At 41.0% G+C, this 26,603-nt stretch overlaps 1 protein-coding gene across 13 annotated transcripts in view; it reads right to left on the bottom strand.

Annotated features, from left to right (window-relative positions):
- The window catches only part of LOC122777537 (membrane-associated guanylate kinase, WW and PDZ domain-containing protein 1-like), a 115,329-nt gene that overhangs the window by 45,900 nt on the left and 42,826 nt on the right, over positions 1-26,603 (bottom strand). For 4 of the 13 annotated variants that reach the window (XM_044038839.1, XM_044038836.1, XM_044038838.1 and 1 more), the window contains 6 exons: positions 9,528-9,647; positions 6,352-6,540; positions 3,952-4,219; positions 2,540-2,587; positions 2,174-2,256; positions 551-589 (listed from right to left, as the gene is read on the bottom strand). In XM_044038839.1, coding sequence (XP_043894774.1) covers positions 551-589; positions 2,174-2,256; positions 2,540-2,587; positions 3,952-4,219; positions 6,352-6,540; positions 9,528-9,647 — 747 coding nt within the window. The remainder of the gene's footprint in view (positions 1-550; positions 590-2,173; positions 2,257-2,539; positions 2,588-3,951; positions 4,220-6,351; positions 6,541-9,527; positions 9,648-26,603) is intronic. The other 9 variants (XM_044038840.1, XM_044038841.1, XM_044038850.1 and 6 more) reach the window with 5 other exon arrangements.

Below are 26,603 nucleotides of genomic sequence, written 5' to 3'. Positions count from 1 at the left end.
GACTGCACTCCTGCTAGTCACGTTACAGCCCAGTGAAGATGTAGAATATCTTGATTGACACATCAAAAGGAAATAAATCCCTGAAAAGCCAAACCTTTTGGGTATGGATCATAGAATTATAGACACAGCGACGCTTCACTGCATACTACGTCACTACTAAACCACACGCGGTGTATTCCACGGTCAAACATGTGGCTGCTTAACGCTGGTGGAAATACTACAGGGAGAGATTTGGAGAGTGGAGCGAGACACGTAATATAATCAGCTGCCAAAAACTATTAGTGTCACATTTGACGTAACAAAGACATAATTTAAGATGATCAGTTCCACATGGCTTTAGTTACCACTTCTTAACACAAATCATTTGACTACATGACTTCTGCAGGGAAGCAAATCCATTACAAAATTCTATTTTTATCTAAAAGTGACCCAACAGTTCCTAGAAAGGACATAAACATTTTTTCATTTGGTTTTTATCAGAAAACCTTTTAAGAGATTATCTACAAGTCTTAGAAAAAAAATCACCACAGAATAATCGTCATAATCTTACCTAAATCACTCTCCAGTTCTTCTGTATGTATCCCTTCTTCTCCAAGGTGAAAGCAAGATGAAAAGAAGGAGGGATGGAGTAGAAAAAGGATGGATGATGGAAGAGAGGTGGTTTGGGTGATGGAGGAATCAAGAGTGATCAGGGGGGAAAAAGCAAATAGAAACCCCTTAGTCACAGAACAGACATTGAAACATCTGAAGAAAGCATTTAAACTCCTGTTCAAAGCCAGTGTGTCACTTTTACATTTCACCACTTGATGGTGCAATTTTGCAAAATTTTTTGTTCTGGAATATGAATTTTTGTCAAATGTCATTTGGGAGTTCTACCTCAAGTTGTGAAAAATAAAGTCTACATTAAATCCCAAATGTAAGACACACACACCACATCCGATAAAAACAAATACAATGTTTAGAAATATACTACGAAAATATGTCACCGCGCGGACTACATCCATATTATCACGTTTTTCAGATAAAACGATCTGCGTCCACACTTTAAACGTCTTAAAAGCGCACAGCATATACGTGTACGTACCATTCAGGTTCACCGCACGTGGTGGAGCAGACAAGAAGGTGCTTCTAACGAGACACAACAATGGTTTCCTAACGTCTACTCATCAGTAAAAAACGTTGGTGTGACCTTTCACAATGCTTTTAAATTTGACAAGTCTGTCATCAGGAATAGTTTTTACAAACTGAGCATTTTTAGCAAAGGTCAAAGGCTATGTCCCCCCCACCCCCCAGAGATCTGGAGAGGGTAATCCACGTATACTTCAGCGTCGATGAAAGACTGATGTCTCGTCTGCAAATGGAAGCGTAATCGTCAGCACATCACACCGATAGTGGCCTCACTCCATTGGCTACCAGTTCTAGTTCTAGTTTTAGGATTGATTTTAAAATTCTCTTCATTGTTTTGAAATCACTAAAAGGGCTGGCACCTCAATATCTGGCTGAACTGCTGCACCTACACAGCCCAGTCAGAGTGCTTAGGTCGGGCTAGTCAGCTGCTGTTAGACGTCCCAAAAATAAAGCTTCAGACCAGAGGTGACGGAGCCTTTGCAGTGGCAGCTCCTCGGCTCTGGAAGGCCCTGTCCTTGCACATTAGAGGCATCCAGACTGTTGAGCATTTTAAATCGTCTTTAAAAACCTACTTTTACTCCATCGCGTTTAACTTTTGGACTTTATGTTGCTGTTTTTTGCTTCTTATGTGTTTTACTGTGCTCTATATCGGTGCTCTATCAATTAACTTTGAGTTGAGTTGAGTTGAAAAGTGACTTCTTTTAAGAAACCTTTGACAAAGGTGACACTGAAACAAATGAAGAGAGCTTTTCCTGATGTGGCCATAAACAACCAGTCAGGAAGTGAATGCAGATTGTCAGTTTTTGCCCTGGAGCTTCAAACTTTTTGGGGGTCTACAATGTGCCTAGTTAATGTAGGAGGCCGGTGTGAAGGCAGCAGACTGTATGTGTTTCTAAATGAATTTAAACATAGCAGTATGGATGTGGCCTCATTCCACAACCAGGAGCCCCATGTGTGAGCTCAATCACCAACCTCCTGTCCCCTAAACCACTACACAGAAGTGTAAATGCACACAATCGTGGGTCAACGACGCGCCGCGGCTTACCATCGTCATCGCACTCTTCCAGAGGCCGGGACGCTTTGTCTCGACACCGCGGGTCCATCCATGACGTGGTCTTTGTGTTGTGGCTGAGAGGAGACAAACGAGACAAACGGAGTAATTCAACACAGGCCGACGCGCGACAGCAACACACAACAACAATGAGAAAGTGAAGTGCATCAGCAAGTTTACAGAGGGCAGGGGGCACGTGCTGCAAAGGAGGAATGAGAAAAGCAGAGTGACACAGGCGGCACATCAACACACAGACGTTAAAAAACAAAACAACCAAAACAAACACAAGCAAGCGCACTTTCTTTCTCTATTGTTAAACAAGAATGCAGTGTAATTCAGTGATAGCAGAAATGAACATACAAGCTCTGAAAATACACAGCCATGTCCGGGTGGGGTGTCTTTGCCGTGCTGCAGAGAGGACAGAGAGGTGGAGGTAGTCAGGTGATCAGGATGTGATCTCCTTTAGAGATCGGGACATGCAGGGATTAACAGGAAAGCAGTGGCAGCCAGGGGGTTGGGCAGGTTGGCTTGGGGAGGCCTAAAAACCAAATCGGGGGTGGGGGTGGGGGGGGAGACAAGCCACTTGGACGAACAAAAGGGATTATAGTGCAGGTAAAATACACAAAACACCAGCTGTGGTATGAGCAATGGAAAGTAGGGCTGGGCAATATGTAAAACCGTAAAACTCTTGTTCATATCTTTGAGTGGAATATTGAATAGTTAGTGTTTTTATCATGTGATAATGCTTCATCACATTTTAAATCTGTTATACACTGTAAATATCAAACCGAAACTTGATTCAAACAAATCTATCCCAAAGGAAATTGGAATTGCAATGTCTTTAAAAGAAAAAGAAAAATCACAACTACAATTGTTCAGATCTCGCTGTTGCCTTTAATCTTAGGTGATATCTGATGCATTTCTTTGGCTTTTAAATGTTTTGTTTTGTAAACTTAGACAAGATTAGCTAACAATACCCTTAATTTATTCGTGGATATTCTGTTGCCGCCTCGTCGTTTCCTCACATCCTGTGATAATATTCTGCTTCTGTCACTCTGCTGCTGTTTCCCCTTTCAAACTGTTGCTGACACGTCAAAAAAGGGACCATATAGGTTAAATATTTGAACCTATTTGAACGACGCTCATGCTTATGTTTTCAATGGCTGTATATATTTCAATATTTATCCCCTTTAATAAAATTACATTTACACGTGCGAGAAACAAAGCTGCTCTAGCACAAGAAATGTGGCTTCAAATGTACAAAGAGTTGTAAACGAGTTTTCCAATATTTCAATTACATGCATTATTGATCAATATGTAATTAAACTTATAATAAATATCATAATATTTGACTAATTTCAAAATGATATCAAAAATGACCACTGAATGATTTGGGTAATTGCAATTTTTGTGACGTCTGTATAGTATTTGAACTTTTTGAAGTAAAGCCATAGATTGAAACAAGACGGATGCACTGAAATATGGCAAAAAAAAACACACGTTAAAAGGTATATACAACATAGAACAATCCAGAATGGAAAATTAATGTGATTTTGCCAATTGCACTCTTTCAAATTTTGAGTTCAGCCTTAGAAGATGTCCAAATTCAAAGCAGATATCTTGTCATGATTGTGATATAATATCGATATATTGCCCAGCCCTAAGCTACAGTGACAAATGCTTACACAGGCAGTACTAAGATTATATGTGTGTGTGTGTGTGTGTGTACAGGAGATTAAAACAGTTATGTGTTGCAGGTTGTCGATACATACTCTATGAAGTAAAGTTCTCCGTTCTCCGTGTAGGCCATCTCCCAGTTTTCCGGCAGAGGTCCCAGCGGGTCTTCAGGAGAGACCTGCGGCTCTGCGAGCGTCTGCTGCCCACTGTCCGCCGTGGCAATGGCCGCATTGTTCAAACCACAGGATGGAGCATTGTCACGCGCGGGGTACGGCCGGAGGATGCCGCCGCGGCTCTCGTCCTGATCGTTAGGGTTACCTGTGCACAGCAAAGGAGAGGGGAAGAGACTACGCACTAAGGATCCTGGGCGACACAACACCAAACAGCACGGAACAACAACAACAACAACAACAACAACAGGAAGAAAAAAAGAATACAAAAATGCAGTTTATGCCTCTTGCATGCACGAAAAGAAGAAAATGAACAAACATGCAACTTAAAATGCACAAAACTCCCAGCACCTCCCCTTCCCCCATGCCCATACCCCAGCCCCTTTTCTAGTGTACTGAAAGAGCCCCAGGAATATGCTAATTCTTTCAGCAGCAGTCTTTCCCAAACTCAATTTGACCCCCTTTTTTACCTCTCTACCCATAAACCTCTTTCTCTCTCTCTCTTTTAAAGCCAGCAATTCCCAACCCCCCATTCCCACTCATTCCCCGGCTCTGGCCCAGTGTCCTCCACCGCTTCCGTGGCCCTTTCAGGCTTGATCAAATGCTAATTCACACACTCTGGCAGCCTGGCAGGGGGACACAGAGAGGGAATAGATTCCCAGCAGAAAAAAAACAGGAACACCGTCTATCACTCACTAAATGGGATAAAGCTGAAAGGATATGGAGGAAAAGATGTGAAGCAAGAGTGTACAAATCCATTCCAACTGGTTAAAAAGACAATTTAATCATGTGTTTTTTTGACTGGTGGGAATGTGTTACAGCTTCAGATCATAAGGCGACATTTTCCTCCTCGTCTCCTCTACCTTTTGCCAGCGTCACGCGCAATTCTACAACTCAGAACCATCTCCCTGCTGTAAACGGCAGTTTGCGTCGATGTTTGTAGCAAAGCTACACTTTGTACAACTTAGAACCGCACGCAGAAGGATTTATTTCATCAATCGGATCATCTAAACAAAGTAGTTTACAAATAGCAACGACCATAACATTATTGCTGACAGTTATACGTGTTTATTTTTGTGTTGTTATTTTTTTAACATGTCTTGTTTGTTTCACGTGGGTCATGCAGGGGTGAAAAAAAGCAGCTTCCCCCAGTTTAAAAATCAGGTTTTGACCAGTGGGAATGTGTTTAATCTGCATTCAATCCCGGGTCAAATGTCTGCAATGACTTCACCCTTTAAAGCTTTGACTGCATTGGTGGCAACACACTCATTTTCTTCTTAACTTTCAGCTATGCAAATTCCTGCATCATCATTTCCAGTGCAGCAGCACGTCAAAATTACTTTTTGCAACTTGGGACAATGCTCAATATTTCTTTTTATTTCTACATTTGGATCAATTTAAAGATCAATTCAAAGAGGGAGCAAAGTGAAAGATACAAAATAACAACCGGCGCTACATTGACACCAAGATCTACAGTGTACAGCAGTAGAAATAAGAACATCTCTCTCAGGTCAAAGGTCAAAGGAATGTTAATAAATAAAACAATTTGGTTGGGATTGTTGAGTCAGCACGACTAACCAATGTATACAACCTGTTTTATTATTATTTAAATATTTTAAAAATGACAAGCCATTGCAACCTAGTTCATGATATGAATGTGCACAGTAAAAGATTTGTGACAACTCTTACTGCCGCTTATGTACCAGCTTATATTACTCATCACTAGGTAAATTAGGGATATTGAAGAGATCAACGTTTTAAATGAATGTTAATTTATTTTTTTTACTTATTGAAAATAGAAACATATAAATCCTGAGTAAAAGCTGAAAAAAAATCCTGCAAATTTATTTTGTGGCCCAGTTTCTGGGAATGTTATAGTTATAATGTAATAGTTATTGTATGGTATGGAAAAAAGTGGGAAAAATAAGCTGCAGGTGGGAGAGGATTTGAGGGTTGTGGCGTGGCGAGATAGACGTATCTTGTGAGCACAGCCTGTAATCTACTTGTTCCCCCACTAGGCCCCTCCTCACAGGCAGATGGCAGTGTTTGGAGGCTCACGGAGAGAGGAATCAGCATCACAAAGACATGATGTAACTGCCAGACAATATACAAGAGAGAGGAGGAACATAAACATACACACATTGTCTCTCTCCATTCTGTATCGCAAACCTCGGACACACACAAGCATCCACTCGAAGAAAAAAAAAAAAACATTTCACAGACAGAGAATACGACACACGCAGAGACAAAGAAAGTTCAGGCGGGAGAGGAGAGGTGGCGCTGCTACAACAACAACAACAACAACAACAACAACAATGCCCTCACCTGTGAAACTGTTGTTCATTTCCGTGGCCTGGTCGTCATCGTCATCGTCAGCAGGCACTACGCGGGCGTTTTGCATGTCATGGTAGGACTTGGTGCGCTTTGGGGCGGACCGCTGGGAGCCTGCATCACCGAGAATCACTGTCCCAATGATGGGCTGCCGCGGTGGCTTGGGGGTCCCATAATAGTTACCTAGGCAACAAGAAGGACATTAGCATGCTTGAGTGAGACACAGGAGGAGGCAGAAGGAGAAATGGAGACTGAGAATGAGAGAGAGAAAGGAAGCAGCTTAATCATAGATATAAGCTGCTGGTGTGAAACCAAAATGGGTGTAGTTTGTGTTTGTGAGGGCTGGAGAGCTGTATTGTCTAGACCCAAACTGTGGTACGTGTAGCACCAGTGGTACGCAAGCTTCCTCTGGTGGTACTTGGAGGAAAATCAGAAATTCAGTTCTACTGTAAACACCAGGGTATGTGATCAGAGCGGAGCTGAGGGATTTGACTGGAGTGTGTAGACGATGACCCAATAAGACCAAATGATCTTATTGGGAATAAATCTGCCTCCTGTGAAAAGTCCGTAGTTGACTTTGCTTGGCCTTTTTCCGCCACTGTATTATTTCCAGTATTTTCTCAGGCGGTACTTGGTATAAAACGTTTGAGAATCACTGGTCTAGATTCTGAAAGCTCGTGGAAGGACCAGGTCACAACATCCTCTCTTGCCGTACACTAATCATGTAACTGTTTTCATTTTTAAATACAAGAGGAATAGATGCAATAGATGAAAATATCTTCATCTGCGTGATAAATATATGTATTACTGAATTGGAGTGAGAAGCCCAACACATGTGCATAAGCTAAGTATGAAGCTATAGCTAGCAGCCTGTTAGCCAAGTTATAGCATCTTTATGAATGACCCTGTTTCTCAAAAGCATATCAGTATGATGTCACGCATGTCACACCTGACAAACCATATATACATAATTTCTTTTATTTTTTTTTAAACTGTGTGAATTCTCAAAACAAAGGTAATTAGTCCATTCATATTGCCAGTGGTTAGTCTGCCCTGTGGTGTTTTCACTCTCTGCGTCACGTGTGCATGAAATGAGTCACAGAAAGGAAAAACACAAAAAGGACACCACGGAGCTCAGTGACAATTAACATGTTTCCATACACAGTCCTCCATTCATTCCACTACTGCTCCTGTCTCAGGATACAAGAGCTAGTGACAAATGGATTTATTGAATGAAGTGTTTCCGACTCGGCTCCGCTAGGGGGTGAAACTTCATAGCTCAAAGCAGGTTTTGGTCAGTTTAGAATGCAGCAGTTGTTAGCATGTCAAGCACATCTTTCTGCCATTGATGGACTTGAAAATATTCAAGTAATTACTTAAAGTAATACCAGTGACACTTGGTCCGAGGCTTGAAAATGCAACTCTAATTCCACACTTTTTAGACCCACTCGTAGGAGGGGCGGAACCTCATTCCTAGAATGTAAACAGCGTCCGGCATCTTTGCTAACAGTTAGAAGAATGACGATATTTCTCCACTCAGGGGAAACTGTTGGGAACCATTGGGAAGAAAGTTTTTTTTAAAAATACTACCCCTGTATTCTAGTAATACAAAGCTAAACGCAAATTGGTGAAGTATTCCTTTAAGTTTGTTGTTGTAGCATTTCCCTGGAAACGTGGGTTTTTGCATCACTGCTAGAAATAAAGCAGATGATGAACATTGGAGGTGAAGTCGACTCCAGGGTGAATGCTGATTAAACACATTTCCACTGGTCGAAACCCCATTTAAACCCTAGTTTAACATGTGTTTTTCACATTGGGTATCTGTCACCTGGCCATCTGTCCTTGACTTTATGCTAAGCTAATCAGACTACATGCAATGGTAGCATCACGCCAGATTTTAGATTACAAATGTTTTCATACATTTAATAAAGATTTTGTTATGAATCAAGACTTCCCAGCCTCCTCCAGGTTTCTGGACAGCCCCAGATTCCTGTGGACAGGTTTTTGACATTGTCTGCGTGAAAGAGAGAACCGTGCCAACACACAGCAGAACCGTTGCCAAGCAGATTAATGGTGCAACAATCTCCAGCAGCCACGTGCACACTATCATTCACACAAATCAGATATTGCCCTGAATCACACACGGCCGCCAAAACAAACATATGCACGTGTTTACAGAACCACACAATATATAGGGAATTTACTATCGATGCGATATCAACATACACAATGTACATACAGTATCTTTAAAGATACTTTCTTCATGCTAGTTTTACTTGGTCAATAACTTGCATTCAACATGAAATTATATACATACAAGGTTGTTCAGTGTTAAATTACAGTTATCATTTACTGACTAAATTCATTTTGCATTACACATTTGTTTTTTTTATTGTGAAGTATACGTCATTCCATATCAAAACAACAACGTTCACTTTAAAGTCCTGTGAAATATCATGAGTGCCTCTATTGCAATATCAAAATTTTTTAATTTTAAGCTCCTATTATTTTTGTTACCACTGACCGACTCATGCCACTCTTTGCCCCCCCAATGTCATTTGACTTTGAGACCCATCCTGAATATTACACATTGGGTTATTTATCGTAAGTCATATTGTCAGAACACTATTCTACGACGCATATCGCAGGTATCTTAAAGGAATACTTCACCGATTTGCATTTAGCTTTGCACTACTAGAATAGGGGTGGTCCTGTTAGCGTAACTGTTAGCAAAGATAGCGGACAATGTTTACATTCTGGGAATGAGGTCCCGTCCCCCTATGAGTGGGTCTAACAAGTGTGGAATTAGCGTTGCAGTTTCAAGCCTCAGACCAAGGCAATATTTCTCGACTCAGGGGAAACTGAGGTTGGGAAGCACAATTTTTCAAAAATACTACCCCTATTCTAGTAATACAAAGCTAAATGAAAATCGGGGAAGTATTCCTTTAATATTGCGCAGCCCTGGTTGACACACTTGGCCGCATGTGCCACCTTCACGCACAGTCTAATCGGAACCAAGTGAGTACACAACTCTAACTGCCGCTCTGCATGTAGGAAAACATAAATGTTGACTGCTGCTACGCTTATTGTATCTGCGGCGAATTGGAACACCTGCGCTACGCTGGGTCGCACAGAGTGTCGGTTATGATCCCAGTCACTGTCATCCTCACCTTCATACGTTCCTACTTCCAGTAGCGTCCCACTCTCCTCGAGTTCTACAAAGTCCTCCACAGACAGGAAGTTGTAATCAACCCCTGGGACCTCTCCGTCTCGAGGGCGGCGGGTTGTACCTGAGGACGAGAAGAAAACAAAATCAAATCAGTAAGTGGCTGCTGTAAATCTTTTGAATTCAAGCCATGTGCAGTTGACTGGGGGTGACATCTTATTTTCCCTCCTGGCACAACAACATGTTCAATATTCCCTTCAGCCTCTCATTGTTAAAATGCAGTCAGCATCGTGACGTTCATTCAGGTTTTTTTTTCTGAGATGGCGAGCAGTCACGGGGAAGTGGCCTCTAAAGCAGGAAATGAGAGAGTTGTGAAATCAAGAGGGTGTGATTGTAATTCAGCACGGTGATTGGAATTCCAGCGGCTGGCGAGGGGCTGCGAGTGTCATGTCAGGAAATTAAATTGAGGATCACATCTTGAGCTATATCACCTCACGGGAAAGCACCGCCCTCTAAGTCACAAGATAAAAGGTCACCTTTAGCTACCGCAGTAGTTCCTGATCCCATTATCAATCCATCCACTTCTTCGTTGCGAGTGTGGAATTGTAAAATACAAAATAACAAGCGTAATGTGATTACAGTCGTAATTACTTAAGCAGGTATTGATAGGCAAAGCTCCTCTGTTCCCGATACGACTGTGGTGCTTTATGGCTACACTTACTGCATTCCTATGTGCAGTTAAGATTCAACTCAAGTATAACAAAGGCTTTTCAGTCTGGGGCAATATAAACGTTGTGAAACCAGAGAAGACACGAGACAATGAAACTGAGTATATTTGACATTATTCTGCACAAACGGCCCATTAAAGGTCTGACGATGCTCTCAATCAAACTCTTGGGTTTCAAATTTTCTTTAAAGGTAAACCATTATCAGCGTTTTCCGATGTCCTGAGCCCGATCCCCCTTTGGAGTTAACGATAAGAGGTGACTGTTGCATTTTACTTTGAAGTGAGGACAGGAAGGAGGAGGAAGCCCATCCCAGACAATGGGGACAGGAGCTATTGTGTCTCTGTCCTTAGAAAGAGAAGATGAGATGACAGGCCAGATGGTTGCCTGCAGTTGTAACCCATCTGTGATCAGGACAGAAGCGGTTTAATGCATATATACACACATATATTAATGTATAATAATGTGGCTTATGAATAATATCTCAACATTTCAGGCTTTGTCCTGAAACAACTATATGTGCTTCTCACAGGTTAGTGACAATAATAATACTCTGAAAACCCCAGGAAAGTCATATTCTATATTTACAAGCTGTATTATGCACTTAAAATACAGTTGTTACCTTTAATTTGAGATAATATCTAGTGTATTTTTTTGGGTTTCTCAATTGTAATGATGGATATTTACATGTGAAAGAGAGTGCCTATAAATGTGGTTAAATAAACAGGCTGGTAATGAATAATTTAATATCAATATAATCAGATTTTTTTTTAAATGCCTCAATATTAATGCTGCGACAGTCTTTACAACCAGGGAAAGTCATAAGATGAAATGAAAATATCCAACATGTAAGACCATATCCATGTCACGATTTCTTTAACCTGCACACACACTAATCCAGTGAGGTAGAGATCACAGTAGTACAGGCCACAGACACACAACAACGCGCCTTACACTCCGTCTCAGTGGTGATAAATAGATAAACAGTAACTCTGCTCGGAATAGGACGACTACATCATAGTAAGTCCAAAGCTGCAGCAGTATATGCTCCAGCAAAGCTGCTTGTCAAATGGCTGGAAAGCATCAGAAACGTCCTTCCCCTCCACATCTTTCAGATGTAGGCTTCAGGGATTAAAGTGGGGAATAAAATAAATGCTCTGACAGAGCGGATGGGGGGGTGTCAGTGAGGATGGATGATAGATATTCCCCTGCTGTGTGCGCTTCTTCACATTAATGAATATTAACATGTAGTATCTGTAACCATAAAACCATGACAGTCGTGCTATGTTTCAGTGATGCTTTATGTTGTCTCAGAAGGCTTTTTATTTACTCTGACGAACCTGGAAAACATGTCTTAACTTGTAGCTACAGTACGTTCATATTAAGGCTGAACATTCATCCATTTTCTGTTGCTTTATCCTCCACATGAGGATCACAGGCAGGCTGGAGTCAATCCCAGCTGACACAGGGTGAAAGGCACCAGTCCATCGCAGGGTCAACATATAAAGATGAACAACCATTCACTCTCACATTCAATTTAGAGTCCAATTCCCAAAAAACGCTATGGTATATTAATCGTAACGCTTCCTCAATACTGTCAGAAAAGATTATGCCGGGAACCATAGAGGTGGTTCTGCGCAATGTTACGTTATACGTAATGTGACATCCGTTTCCTTTAGTACACATTTATTTGTGTCATTGTCATTTAAACATAAACTAACAAACCACAATAATAGATACGTTTAATATCTGGCCACATACAAGTAGATACATTATTAAAACTATTAAAATTAACTTAAACATAAAAGGGCAGCAGTAAGTCAAAAAGCGAGCAAGTTTTTGTTTTTTTCCCTGTGTTTAAAAAGATATAGTCAGGTTCAAAAGAAATGTTCAAACATATTTTTGTTCTGTAGTTTACAGAAAGAACCCCCCAAAGTCCAGGTAGAGGTCCTGTAGCCGTTCACATCTGTTTTCCCTGAGAGAAAAACATAGTTAATATGTAGCATTTTTTATTGTTTACAGAGCAGTGGTGATTTTTATTTTATTCCAATGGGATTATTGTCATTTTTCTTCTTACTTTTTGGTTACTTTACTTTGTTGCTACATTATTGTGTTATGTTGGCATCAAAAGATATAAATAAAGGAAACTTTAAGACCTATAAGCAGTGTTCATGTGATTTTACACATTCATACAGTAGTGTTGGGAAATCAATTAACGCATAATAATCGTGATCATCGCAATATTGTGATTCATTCTCCGACAATAATCGTAACAAGAAAATCTATAATCGTGAATGTGTCGATTCATAGTGCTGTTTCTATTTGAAAACCATCAGTGGTTCAGTGCTAATCCATTCTAATACATATTCAGTTGTAAACGCCATTTTTTTCCCCCCCAAAAAACCCAGCAATCTGCTTTCAGACAAACATTTCAGCTCTGTGCACTCTTACTTCCCTCACCTGAAAACATGTATCATGTGATATCCACTCATCCGTGTAAACAGGAAGCAGATTTGCCTCGTTTCACAAAACACAGCTCACAAAGAAAGAGGATTTCTGTGATCGGACCAAAGACGGCGTTAATCTGAAAAGTCCCTCGCAAATTCACAGCCCACGACAGCTCGAACCAATGCTAACGCTAAAATTATAAAGTAAGAATGAACGTCCATTCATGGACACTAAAAAAAATCTGGGGTAAATCTCTATAGAGATTAACAATAAAACATTCTCACAGTCATCAAATGAAGCAACAGACCAAAGACAGTGTTACTGTTTGATAAATGTGACTCCAAGGACCCACAGACCTGACATTTAACAGCGTGACTTATGCAAGCTGCTGATTTCATGATAAAAGTCGGCATTAAGTTTACAATTTTTTTCACTTTAAATAAAACACTTTCTCGTGACTTGATATTGACATGTGACCTCATCAGACTGAGATAATGATCCATGAGACCTGACCTGATCTGATGGTCATGTATAATGTTGGTAAAAGTCACGGTAAGTGATTCTAATACAATACAATCAATTCTGCTAAAATCTCCCGTTCTATATGCACAGTGAAAAAATAATCTGGTTTTCAGACAAATATTCTGTACTAAAAAAGCCTAGAAAGACTGAACAGCAAGTCCTCAAATTGGAAACAGTTGTACGCCAGTCATCTTTTAGAGGCAGGAAAACAAACACAATGCATGCGCACATTCCATTTGTAGTTGGAACTCAAAATGTTTGGCCCCTGAACTCGGAAACCCAAATCGTCAAAACGACACTCGTGTTCTCAAAATTGCATGTTGAGCATTGTTATCAACTAGTATTGCTAACAATACCTAGCCTGAGAAATGTTGGCGTCTTTTTTCCTGACTTCTCAGCTGGAACGACGTGAACTCGACACCCGTTGACATTCCTTGAATATGTACAGCGTATGATTTCAGAAGCAGAAATGACAGGTTATCACTGTTCAATCGCTTCACCATCATCACTTTGCTTTACTACAGTTTAAAACGGGGTTCTGTCGTGTTCAAGCCTTTGCCTGCATATCCTGAATATGCAGACTCACACTCCTCATCCCTCCCGGGTGCAATCCAGCCCACAAACACCTGATAATAAGCGAGTGTTTGCCGTCGCGCCCCGCTCCGTACCTTCACTGCACTGCAACGCTGACTCTCTTCACCACTTATTTCTAAAAAAAATAAAATAAATCATGCTCAAGATGAATTGACGGGGACGAGGAAATTTAGCCGACAGGATGCAGCGCTCGGACTGTGAGAAACAAACAAGTCTCTCACACGGAGCGTAAATGAGTATAAATCACCCGACGGACTGTTTTGCAGCAGTGACGCAGAGGCAAAGTGCTGCGTTCACCTCGGTGGACTGAGATGAGATGAAAGTGAAGTTGTCTGTGAGTTTGAGTCATAGGACTGGGTGGTCCCAGGGTGGGCGACGCTTCTGAAGTGCAGTGTTGCTCTAATGATGCTGTCTGTACTGAGCAGAGAATGGACTTGTTATTCCAGGCTATTCCCCACAGTGAAGGGCACTGATAGGATGACTAATTCTACTCCGGCTGTATTACAGAATAAAGACTGAACAATGCTTCATTTACTCCCTCCATCTTATATTGTCGTCACATAAAGCAACGCTTGATATCATATTTTTTTCTATTTATGAACCCTTAAAATCTTGATTTTTAATTTGACAACCTCCTCTTCTGGGTTATTCATTTTTATCTTCAGTTTGTTCTTTACATCTCTTTCTCTTTGATTTCTCACAGAAAGTAAGAGCAATAGTTTTAACAAAATGAGGCATTAATGACGTCACACCAGTGGATTCTTGCTTATTCAGTGCTAAGAGGTCACATTGCGGTTAATCCAGCTGCAGGGGGGATTTTAAGATCACAGAATACGCAAACAAAACGAATAGAATGTTATGAATCGGATGAATCCATGTCCTGTGGTGAACAGAAACACGAGAACAAGCGGCGGAGACGCAGAGAAAAATCAAGGTAAGAAAAGATTTATCCGACATTCAAATCTCAAAGAAAAACATGAAATCTGGTACGATCCACAAAGCCTAAATATAACATAAATGAGTCACTAAAGCACCAACTGTAGAAACAAAATAAAAAGTGGTACCATTTTGACTTAATTTTGTCCTTGGAAGCAGAATAATGTGTTTTAAAAGCTGTAAAATGACTGGATCTGACTGATATCAGTATCTTAAGATTCTTTCAGACTGTGCGCTAATGTATCGGACACAATAATGTGGTATTAAGATATTTTCACCACTTCATACAGCCACTTTCACCAATGGCATATTCATTAATAATGGTGTAAAAATTTGTATATAATACTTTAGGGTAACACGATATAGTTTATGTTTCAAAGTATTAAAAACAAAGACTAACCCCTCCCCTCCCAAAAAACAACAAAAGAATGATGATGCTTTAGTTTATGTAGCTTCTGCTTTATATAACATTTTGCTCATTGTGTGCACATTGTTCAAACCACTTGCATGAACAATAAGGATGAGAGTGGCTGTGACGTATACCATAAAGTACACTGTCTGTGTTTGTGGCATGAACCCAAAATCAGACGTTACATAGTGTCAATGCAGGCAGTGCAGACCAGATGTGTCATTCGCCTTGTCGTAAGTTGTTTCACCATCAAAATAATCTTGAAGACATTATTTCAAGGTTGCAATCCTGTGTTTGGGGGATATTTCAGTGTCATACATTCTACTCTCAGGCTGAACAGACCAGCTGGACTCCCTCAGCACACACATTTCTATTGTTATACAACAGTGTTATCTCTGTTGTACTTGGTGTGCCGGAGTAAAAGTGTGGCCAGTCTTGCCTTCTGACCACCGCCACAGTGAGTCGTCTCTACTTTCTCAGTCCAGAGACACACTGAATGGGCCGTACTTGGCCCTGAACCCGGCTCTGATGAACTAACTTCCACTGACAGTCATCAATGGGCTCATTCATTCACTGTGAGAACCCGGCCTCTGTATGCATGAATGGAAAAGAGTAAAACAAGCACTTTTGGAAACATCATCTGTTTTGAAATATAGCAGCAAACTCCACAGAGAGTAATCTGTGTTCTCTGGAGAGCTTGCAAGACGGTACAAAAATGCAGAGTGTTCATCTTTCTTCCGAACATTGTTGCACCGTTAGGAAAATCCAGGGTATCGCTTTCATAAAAAAAAAACAAAAAAACCCAGAGGGGTAGCCATGATGGCAGTCCTGAAATACTGTAAATCTAAAAATAAGTGTAATTCAATGCATCCACAACACAAACTGCCACACGATTTATCTCTGTCACTCCTGAAAAAAATCAGATAATAATGAAAGTACAAACAACAGTGTATAGTATTCATGGGCCGATCAGGGCTCTTGCACTGCATTACATCACGAACCTCACGTGACTTGGTGCTCCAATTTTCATGTTAGACAGCGTGTCCTGTTCATTCACAGCACTTTCACAGTCTTGCAGAATCTTATGTAATTCTTCCTTTATTAAACATATCAGTCAACTGTTGCTTTGGATCAATTAATCAGCCTCATTGACGCAGATCACTCTAATGCTCTTATGGAAATGACATAACAGCCGTGAATAGTCCACTGATCAATGTGGTATCCTGCAGAGAGTCTTATAGGACGATCGATACCACTCTCAAGTCTGTCCACTAAATATGATGCAACGCGGCCGAGACAGCGTTAGTTAGCTTAGCATAAAGACTCCAAACAAACGGGAAAAGGCTAGCATGGCATCCTCTGCCTCACTCACAGAACCCCACACACACACACACACAGCTATTCTTCTGCTTTATCTTTCATTTATTTGGACAATCTAAACAAATCATCACTAATCAGTTAATGCTTAACCCAAACAAATCTTACTGCTAACGTTAACCTTAACCATAACCAGTTCTTCAGAAATGAGTTGGGGTTGGGATCAGGTTTTTGTCTCTGTCTTAGGACAACTGGGCTTTCATGCCAGAAAAGTTCCCAAAGAGGTTCCCACACCTTGGTTGACATCAAATTCAAGACTTTCTAGGACCAATTCCCTAAAATTCAAGGACCAAATGTGCTGACACAGCTTAAGATGGGAGGTCAGCTTCTCCCATGGCGTCCACTTTTATTGATTTGCAACACACTCTGCATCTGGACAAGTGATTGTCCTCGGGATCTTGGGTCAGTCTTTGTAATATCTCGCTTTGCTGAGCCAGAGATCTTGGAATTTACATTTCCCAGGCACCATGTCATTTATACAAACACATACTCACTGAAATCATCTTTGGTTTTGGTACATGTGCAGTGTCAAATTCTTTTTATTTTGAAGAACTGAGGGACGGAGTGGCTCAGTGGTTAAGACCGTTACTCTGGTGCGAAAGACATCATGGCCGCAATGGTCGCAAGTTTGACTCCACCCCTGGCTGATTGTAGACAATTCCATTGTAAGTTGCTTTGGATAAAAGCGTCTGCTAAATGACATGTAATGTAATGTAAATTTTGTATCTATGTACATATTGACACTAATTTACAACGCATGTGTCTGTGCCGTGGTAACCACGGTAACACTTGTATGTCAGGGACAGGGAAACAAACTAATTTAAAGGAATATGTTACTGATTTGCATTTAGCTTTGTATTACTAGAATAGGGGTAGTATTTTTGAAAAATTGTGCTTCCCAACCTCAGTTTCCCCTGAGTCGAGAAATATCTTCATTCTTTTTTTTGTTACATGACCACCAGTGACACTTGGTCCGAGGCTTGAAACTGCAACACTAATTCTGCACTTTTAGACCCACTCGTAGGGGGACGGGACCTCATTCCCAGAATGTAAAGAGTGTCCGCCATCTATGCTAACAGTTACGCTAACAGGACTAAGCGTCACTGGTGGGCAAGTAACAAAGAAAAGGATGAAGATATTTCTCAACTCAGGGGAAACTGAGGTTGAGAAGCACAATTTTTCAAATTGTAATGCTATGTGTGCTATGAAATGCTAATCGGTGAAGTATTCGTTTAATTAAGCTTGAGTCAAATTCGGACACAACTTGACCGTTGTGTTTCATAGATGACCAGCCTGGACACAGAAATCAGATCGTCAATTTGAACTTTCAAATCCAGCACATGGTCCTAGAACAAATGTAAAGCAAAGCAACAGTGGAGGAGAGCGTTCATGTGAAACTCAGATACAAGATATGTGTAGTTATGAATGTGAAACCGTCAAATGTGATCTGTGTTTCATCAAAACTGAGGTACAGTTTAACAAGGTTCCTGGTAATGTGAGCTTAGTCTGAGTTGCACTAATACCTGCTGTGAATGAATGATCAGATCACCTGAAACGTATTTTGCTAATAGGTCTAAACAGAGAGAGTGGAAAACAGAATTGCAAATGGTGGAATTGACACTGGTGCATTGTATTTTGCAATGTGACAATTTGCCATTTTAAAAATGGAATTAATTGTCAACGACTTTGAAATAGTTTCACTTTTCACTTTCAGCACGTTACATTATAATATAATTCTCAAAGGTAAACGTACTTTTAATCATCAAAACTTAAACATTTCAGGGTCAAGAAAAGATGGGAAATGACAATCCTATCAAACTGTCACTATGGTAACGCACGATCACAACAACAACACCATCACGACAGTTAAAGCAACTGCTTTTATTTTTATTTATCTTTTTCACGATCTGTGTTTTCTCAAATCAAAGACTTGTGATCTACTATATAAGTCTGGCATGAACCGACACGTGGACTTTAAGAATATTTGCGTCCAAAACAAATACAGTTTTTATTTAAAGGGTTGAAAGTGTTTAGAAATCATCCAACAGATAAATGAAATGGAATATGATGACTTTGACGTATCAGAAAGGATGGCTAGTATTACATATTTGCCAATAAACCCTTCTGGATCATTGTTTATCCACTCTCTTTTAAAGTGAAATCAACATGCTGCTGTCAAACATTTATGCAGCTTGCTTTTTTTTAGTAGAGCATTAACAGGTTTAGAAATATGCTGATGCATACTGTATTCAGGTTGTTCCATCAATGATCAATTGAAGACAATACTGATTACATTATGTCCCTAAATACCTTTTGTCACCCTATTGTAGTGTCATAAAAAAACATAATTCCCGCTGTCCATGCAACACACTTCAGCATCTTGTGTACCTCCCACCATCTTTCTAGATTTTCTGTGTCTCCTGCTTCCCCCGTGTTTTGTGTGTAAGCCGCGTCTCACCATTAATTCCTCCTACAAGGATGCTTAGCGTCTCTATTCCTGTCTTCTTGCTTTCAAAAATGTTCACAGGTTCAAGTGGGCGGAAGCAGCCGTGACCACAGAGTGTAATGACGTGTCCTCTCGGTGCGTTCAGGAAACAAAGACGCAGCAGCAGCAGCATCAAATGATGACATGTTTCTCTCCCTAACAATGTTCGTCAGCAGCCGCAGTCAGCAGCCACGGGGAGAAGAGCGCTGGATGTACATGGGCTGTACTGACATCTGCCAAATGGTGGCAAAGAGCGCGAGAGGACAAGGACGTTAGAAACACACACAGCGGCAAAAATAATCACTTAATGGGCGCGTGAAATTCCTGGCGCACACCAAAAAAAAACAAAAAAAAACACATGAGACGCCTCCCACACACATGCCCACAGGTTCTCCTCACATCTCCACTTTCATCTTGTCTGGGCATCATGTTATTGAGTGAGTTGCATCTCACTCTCTCTCTTTCACAGGGATGGCGCTGGATGCCTGTGTGCTGCATGTGTGTGACAGAGGGAGGTATTGATCTAAGCACTGCTAAATGGATAAAGAAATCCCGGCAAGCCTGTCCTCACTTCTGTCACGTCATCAACGTTGTCGCTAGGGCCAAGTTCAGACCTGCATCCACATCCTTGTAGGCTGATCCAATCACAAGAGAACAGCTCCTATGTGAATGGTCAATGCACCCAACTGTGGCTACAGTCTTTTTTTAAGTGACAAACCACCATCAGATAACCTATTACTTTACAACAGGGGTGTCAAACATACGGCCCACCAGAGGGTCCAATCCGGTAAATACTATTCTTTATTTTTCAGTTCCAGATACCTGTGACATTTTTGTGCCTTCATAGAACCCCTGTGATCAGTAGGTTGTAATGCATGTGTAAATGGTACATTTAGGCATAATGTTTCTGAAATTGCACTTATTTTTCTGAAGAAAGGTCATGTTTTGTAAAAGATACTTCTGCTGAGAGTTTAGCGCCATGTTTGCGTTCTAAAAACCAAATGTGACCCACACACCATACATAACTCCTTGAGGTTTGTCTCCTCAATGCTGTCAATCAAACTGATGTCCACTCATATCATATGTGCCATGTTTACCATCTATTTTCCCCTAAATAGCTCGGCCTATATGAAGGAAGAAAGAAGCCGTTTGAAGCAAAACATCAGCCAATTCAGCACTCACGACGCCCGGCCTGCGACCTTTAAAAGCGTTTAATTACAATAAATAATATTTTATTACCATTTTAAGCTACACAGAACCTTCAACATCTTAAAAAATATTATATTTTTACAATAAAGGTTTTTATTTAAAAGAAACAAATAATGATAGTGATAATTAATGAAGAAAATAGACTCTGACGACCAGAAACTGGCACTGGTGCCAGATACTTTTCCCGCCAACATGGCGGTGTAAACAAACAGTGTCATGTGACATCTGGAGCTCCATGCACTCATAAAGGCAGTGTCAGTTGACTGACACAGCTGGTGCTTGTTTATAAACATTGCTCTCCCACGAAACGCGTTGGACCTCAGGCAAGTGATGCCAGCGTGACCAGAAAGGCTAGTCAACCTGTGCCAAATGTTGTATGTTTATGTTGATTACATTTATCTGTTTCAGGGATATTTCTCACAATTCACACAATTCAATCAATCAACGGATCAAACAATGAAAGCAAATGGGCCCTTTGCACAGCAGCCATTTTGTCATGTTTCAGCAGGAAAAGCACATGAAAGTGGGGACAGCGTAACTGTAAAAGCAAGGAAGCAAAATGGAACTCAGCCATCATTCATTTGATTATTCACACCTGTGATTTTCCCACTGTGACTTGTCAAAATGGCTGCAGAACAAAGTTAATGAAATTAAACATTTCTTGACGGCAGCCGTAGTCTGGTTTTATTCATTTGTTCAGGGAGTATCATTTGGGTTTGGAGTGTTAGCCAATCAAAAAAGCTGAACTTTCAGGACCGTAATAGTCCAGATATCACATAGTGATCACCCTGTAGCATGTTTCCTATGAGAACGTAGTGGCAGACAGAGCTACAGTAACGTTAACTCAACAGAGCAGAGCTGTGTGTGCGTGTCTGCTTACATTTCACCTCACCACTCTCTACTCTAGATTCAGCGGCATTATGTTTATTGGTGGGTCATCCAGTACCAGCATAATGCAGTCCAAAATCTGAACACATTGCACTTGCTATCTTGGTGCACACACTGCTAACCACTTTATGCAGTAATACACATACACGCACGGTCAAAAACTTCTATCCATCCACACCTGCAGATGGTTATCCTACTGCACACTTCACACACTGCCTTAAAGCTCCATTAACTGTCGTAAAGCTCCAACACATTACATTACATGTCATTTAGCCGATGCTTTTATCCAAAGCGACTTACAATAAGTGCATTTAAACATTTGGGTACCAACAAGAGCTAGAAGTAAGTAAGTGCTTCAAGTAAGCCAAACTATAAAGTGCTAAAACAATATGCTTCACTGTTTTTACCATCCAAACACAAATCAGTCTTAAAATAATCATTAATGGGCCATTTACTATCGTTTAACTGTTGCATGAAGTATATTCAGAACACATTGCACATACTACATATACATACACTAAAAACACTTAAACATTTAACACTGCAAAATATTACTTTGTGAGTGGCTCTCACAGTAGGGATGCACGATATTGGACTTTTTGCTCACATACTAACATATCGGCAGTACTTGGGACTATAACCGATGAATCAAACTTTATTTATATAGCAGTGGGAAAAGACGGAACTCTATCATGGGATATATAATAACATATATACAATGTGTAATATTTTCCACTGTAGAAATAAATGTTCTTTTTTGTACAAAATAAATACTACTATACTATAAATGCTACTATAGCATAGCTATCTTCATGTAGACAACACACCTCGTGTTGGAAAGGCAAGCCCGTACCGTGGATCACTAACTGAACTGTAACTGCACCACCTGGTGGTAATGCAGCTATAAAGGAGGGGAAGAAGAACCTAAACACACACGCCAATATATGTGTACCCTATAAATAGTGTCTGGACTATAAATATCTGGTTGTGGAAAGCAGTTTCTGTCCTGGTAGTTCATAAAAAGCTCCAGAGCGGCGGACATGTGTCCCTGAAGTGGCCTGTTTGAGTGTGTGCTATGACCCACATCTTGTCTCCTCGTATTGGGCCACTCACTCACTGCTACTGCACATGCATCATAAACTGGAGGTGCGTCCGCACCGTCCTAACTCATTAATTACACTCAGAGGGAAGAATGCCGTCACCTTGCACTTCCTGCTCTGCATGAAACGTGGTCATCTGTAATTTGGAGAGTCATAATTTCCAGCTCCGTCACTGTGAGGCTTTGCTGTGGAGAATACCAATGACTCCAGAGGATGTGCGAGAGATTAATATCACAGGAAGAGACCAACTTTAAGTTCCGTGTAGTGACACCATTTCTCTGTAACGTGCCACAGAGAGCAACAGGACACACAGATAAAACTGAGGTGACTGTTATCGCCAGTTTAGCATTTCACAAAGTGCCAAAGTTGAATCCAAAATAATTATGTATTTGTGATTGGTTCCCTTTTTTTAGGAGATTCTGAAGCTCCTGCATCCCTGCACAAATCACTGGCATTCGGCTGGGTTTAGAAAAAGAGGAAATAAATATCCTGAGTATCATTTGTCCAGACGGTTATTGACACTTCGATACAGACCAATAAGGAATTTAACGCCAGTTCTTGAAACCCAACTCTACTCTTGATACAGAGCTGTGAACGTCTCTATGGAAGCAGATCATTTTTAGCTGAAAACAGCATTTTCAAGTGAACGGTTGTGGCGTAAATTGACTGAGAGTGTGAGTGTGAAATGTCGTTTTGTCTCTGAGCGTCAAGTGAAAACAAAGATGATGAATTAATTGAGTCATTCTCAAGTCTGCTTCATTTGCACAGCAATAAACCATCTTGACGTTTCTTCATCTCATTAAAACGGACTCAAACAAAAGCTAAACGTTAGCACGTGCACCCTAATGTAAAAACTTTTGCTGTGACACCGTGAAGGAGCTTCAATATCACGACGCAAAACATTTATTGTCCATTTCATGTAGCTGCAGAGAAAAGCAGATTCTAAGGCCATCTGGCCACTGAATCTTTTACAACTCGCAACTTCCACCGTCTTAGCAGCCAAGAATCCATGTTTTCCGTCTTGTGTCGCTCCGCGCGGCTCTGCATTTTATCATCACAAATACTGAGCTACATGGACTCACTGAGATGAGTATTGGCACAAAGGTCAAGGGGGAAAAAACATAAATGGGGTTTTACTTTTACTGTCCACTGTAAAGAATAAAAGGAAAAGAAATGTCTATATGAGATGAAGTTGGACTGCAGCCCTCTCTGGCAGCCCTAAAGGCGAGGCTGACTAAATATTTCATTCATGTAGCTGAGCGAATGTTTGTATCATCTAAAAGTGGCCTGAGCCTGACAGTAGAATTGACATGTAACATAATGTACTGCACATGCATAATACAGAGGGCAAAAGCCATTTTCAAAACATGGTTCATTTATAATCAATCAAATAAACACCCAGTCAAGATCAACATTAAATGTGGGGATTCGGGTTTTTAGGTTTGGCTCCATGACCTTAAATCGGTGGCATCACAATCAACAGCAAACCCTGGCATCAGCATGTACAGTATGTTTGTTCTGCCTGTTTTCAAGCCTAAAAACTGATGCTTGAAGCCTTCTTGACAAGTGCCTGTCAAAACAATTCCACTTCCTTGGGTCCACAGCAAAACTCGTAAAGTTCAAAGTCGATTGGATGAGCGGTTGTCGAGAAAATCGACGGACAGACGGATAGAGATTCCTCCATTTATGGTCAGATGCCTCAATAACTATTTGATGGATTACAATAACATCTGAGTACAGACACTTACTGTATGTCAGCATGAAGTCTAATTATCGCTTGATTATCTCCCACCACTATATATAGTGGGTTTTTTTAATTAATGACCAAATACCTGCAAACTACAGACCGTCTCATCAGCCTCAGCTGTGCGCTCATATTCAGCGCCAAAATGACGGTGAACAAGGTAAACATTAATTCTGCTGAGCATCAAAATCTTTGTATGGTCAATATGTGACTAGTTGTTTACTTCTTGCACTTTTTGCGGGTGAAGTAGCAACAGCATTCCCATCAATAACCATTCACCCTAAATAACATCCACTAGAACTGGATCATTCTCGAGTGTAATTTGGGAAAATGCTTCAAAAAGCTGAAAACAGAAACATTCACATTTGCATGTTCAGTATGTGTATAGTTATCTGTGTGTTGTTAATTGTTTGAATCTGTTAAGGTTGTTTAAGTGGATATAAAGTGCTAGAAGTGCACGAGTGTGCACTACACCTTAAAGAATGTGTGATATCTAATGGTGAGACCTGCAGATTGTAACAAAAGGAGGACTCCTCTGCTCTCTTTCCTAAGTGGAAACAAAGGGAAACCTGAGGAAGTACAGTGGCTTTACAACATACTATAGGATGTTGTTGCAAGCTCTGTCTGGTTTCTCTGTTTAGGCTGCTGTAAAAATCAAGGCTAAATGTTACACACTGGACCTTTAAAGGACTGTGGTGCACAACAGTTGTTTTTGGACATTTTCCAGTCTTAGCTGTTCATGTGTGGAACTCAGCAGGGGGGCAAACAGGTGAGGGGTAGCGACTTGGTCAAGCGTACAGGAGGCGGGACACTCACTTCTTGCAAGGGAAAGTCCACATTCATACACATTTGCAGACATTTATCCAAGCTGATACGAGTCATCTTAAGATTTCGTATTCCAATTTTATGGGACCAACGATCAGACCGTCTCAGTTTCCCTCTGCAGCTCCTCTCCTTGTCTCCTGCTGTGACCTCACACAGAGTATGGTTCACCCTGAACACCTGAACTCCATCCACACCCACATGACCTCATGCTCTGTGTGACTGTTAAGCTCTCTGGAGACGCGGCCTACTTATGATTGTGTCCCTTATGGCTGCGAAAGCTAATTTTCACTCACACACAGGCATGCACGCACCCACACACACACATACACACACATACAACCCAGGTGAAAAAAAACATCCTCCTGTGTGTTAACAATAGGCAGCGGGACTGACAGCACTCTGGTGACATTTGATCCCTGAATCGTCTTCCTGCTGTTGATGGTCTGGGGAGCTTCCACTCATTGTCTTACAAAGACACACACACACACACACGGTTTGACCAAACATCTGCTGTTTTTAACCCCTGCTGGTGATGAGTGTGAGCGTGACTGGAGTGGGGGGGTCAGTGAGACACAAGAACAAGCAACTTCCAACTGACCTTAGACTGAGCTTAGCCTCATGAGACGGTGGGACGGTGAACTGTGCAGGCAAATAAACGTGCACAGCTTTAGCTCCATCATAAATTGGCCCCGTGTTTCCAGGATAAACACAAACTCGGGTGTCGATGGCGATGCGTGCTGTTGTGAAAACAGAAGCTCGGAGGTGACGTGAGAAGAAATTACGTACATATCTCAGGGCAGACGGAGGAGAGGAGGGGCAGGGAAAGCAAACAGCCACTCGGGGAGTTAGCGGGGAACTCTCCTGGGCCTCTAAGACAATTACTGGAGCAGCATTGATTGAGGCAGCACTTTAAGGCCTCATCTACACAAGTAGTCCCTTAATACACTGGTCAGATGATGGGAGTGTCTCAACCACAAACAATGGCTGGGTGACCATTTCTATGCCACTTTCACACCACATACACCACAAAATACAGATGATTCCTATCAGATTTTAGAGGTCGCTATGCCATCAAATCCTCTTTGAGATCTTGATTTGCATCCAATCAAGTGCTATATGAGTCTTATGCATCCACTCCATCACGGGGACGATGACCCTTAGTTTCTCTCGCTCCTCAGCGGCTGTATGGAAGTGAAACGCCGCTCTCAACGTAACACCACATGCAGTACATCGGTGACAACGATGGCAAGTAGTCCTCCATAACAGAGTCATGGATGTGCTGTCGATGTAATGCCCATTCAGTACTTTTGTCTATCAATATGACAACAAGAATCTCCCATAGCAACAACTTCACAACTTTACGAAAGCATAAATAGTGTGTTCTTACCTTCACACTAAGCATCTGAACAAATTCAATTGCCGACCCTCACTTTCATTGCATTTTAAGTGCTTTATTCAACTCAGTCACACCTTTGGTGTTCTCAGTCAAAAATGACCTCCGTAGAAAATGAATGAAGACTAAGTATCGGCTGTTATTGACTTTGTTATTGACCCCCTTCCCCCGATATGACTAATGACTAAAACAGTGTGCTGAGTATAGGCTGCTATCTCCTTGACTTCTATCCTTGTGTCCACTCCAAAGTATTATATTTTTAATGTTGATCTATTTCGCACAATGAAGATAATGTATATGTGCCAAGTTAACCACACCCATTCCCCTTTAACAGGATATAAAAGCATGTGGTTATGACTCATATTTCCGTGTTAATAAAAGAGCAGTTGTATCACACGCTCATATTAGACCGCTAACACCACAAT

This window comes from Solea senegalensis, linkage group LG11, assembly GCF_019176455.1.
Source record: "Solea senegalensis isolate Sse05_10M linkage group LG11, IFAPA_SoseM_1, whole genome shotgun sequence".
Taxonomy (NCBI): domain Eukaryota; kingdom Metazoa; phylum Chordata; class Actinopteri; order Pleuronectiformes; family Soleidae; genus Solea; species Solea senegalensis.
Note: the sequence above shows the minus strand (reverse complement) of the source record. Positions and strands in the feature narration are given on the sequence as shown.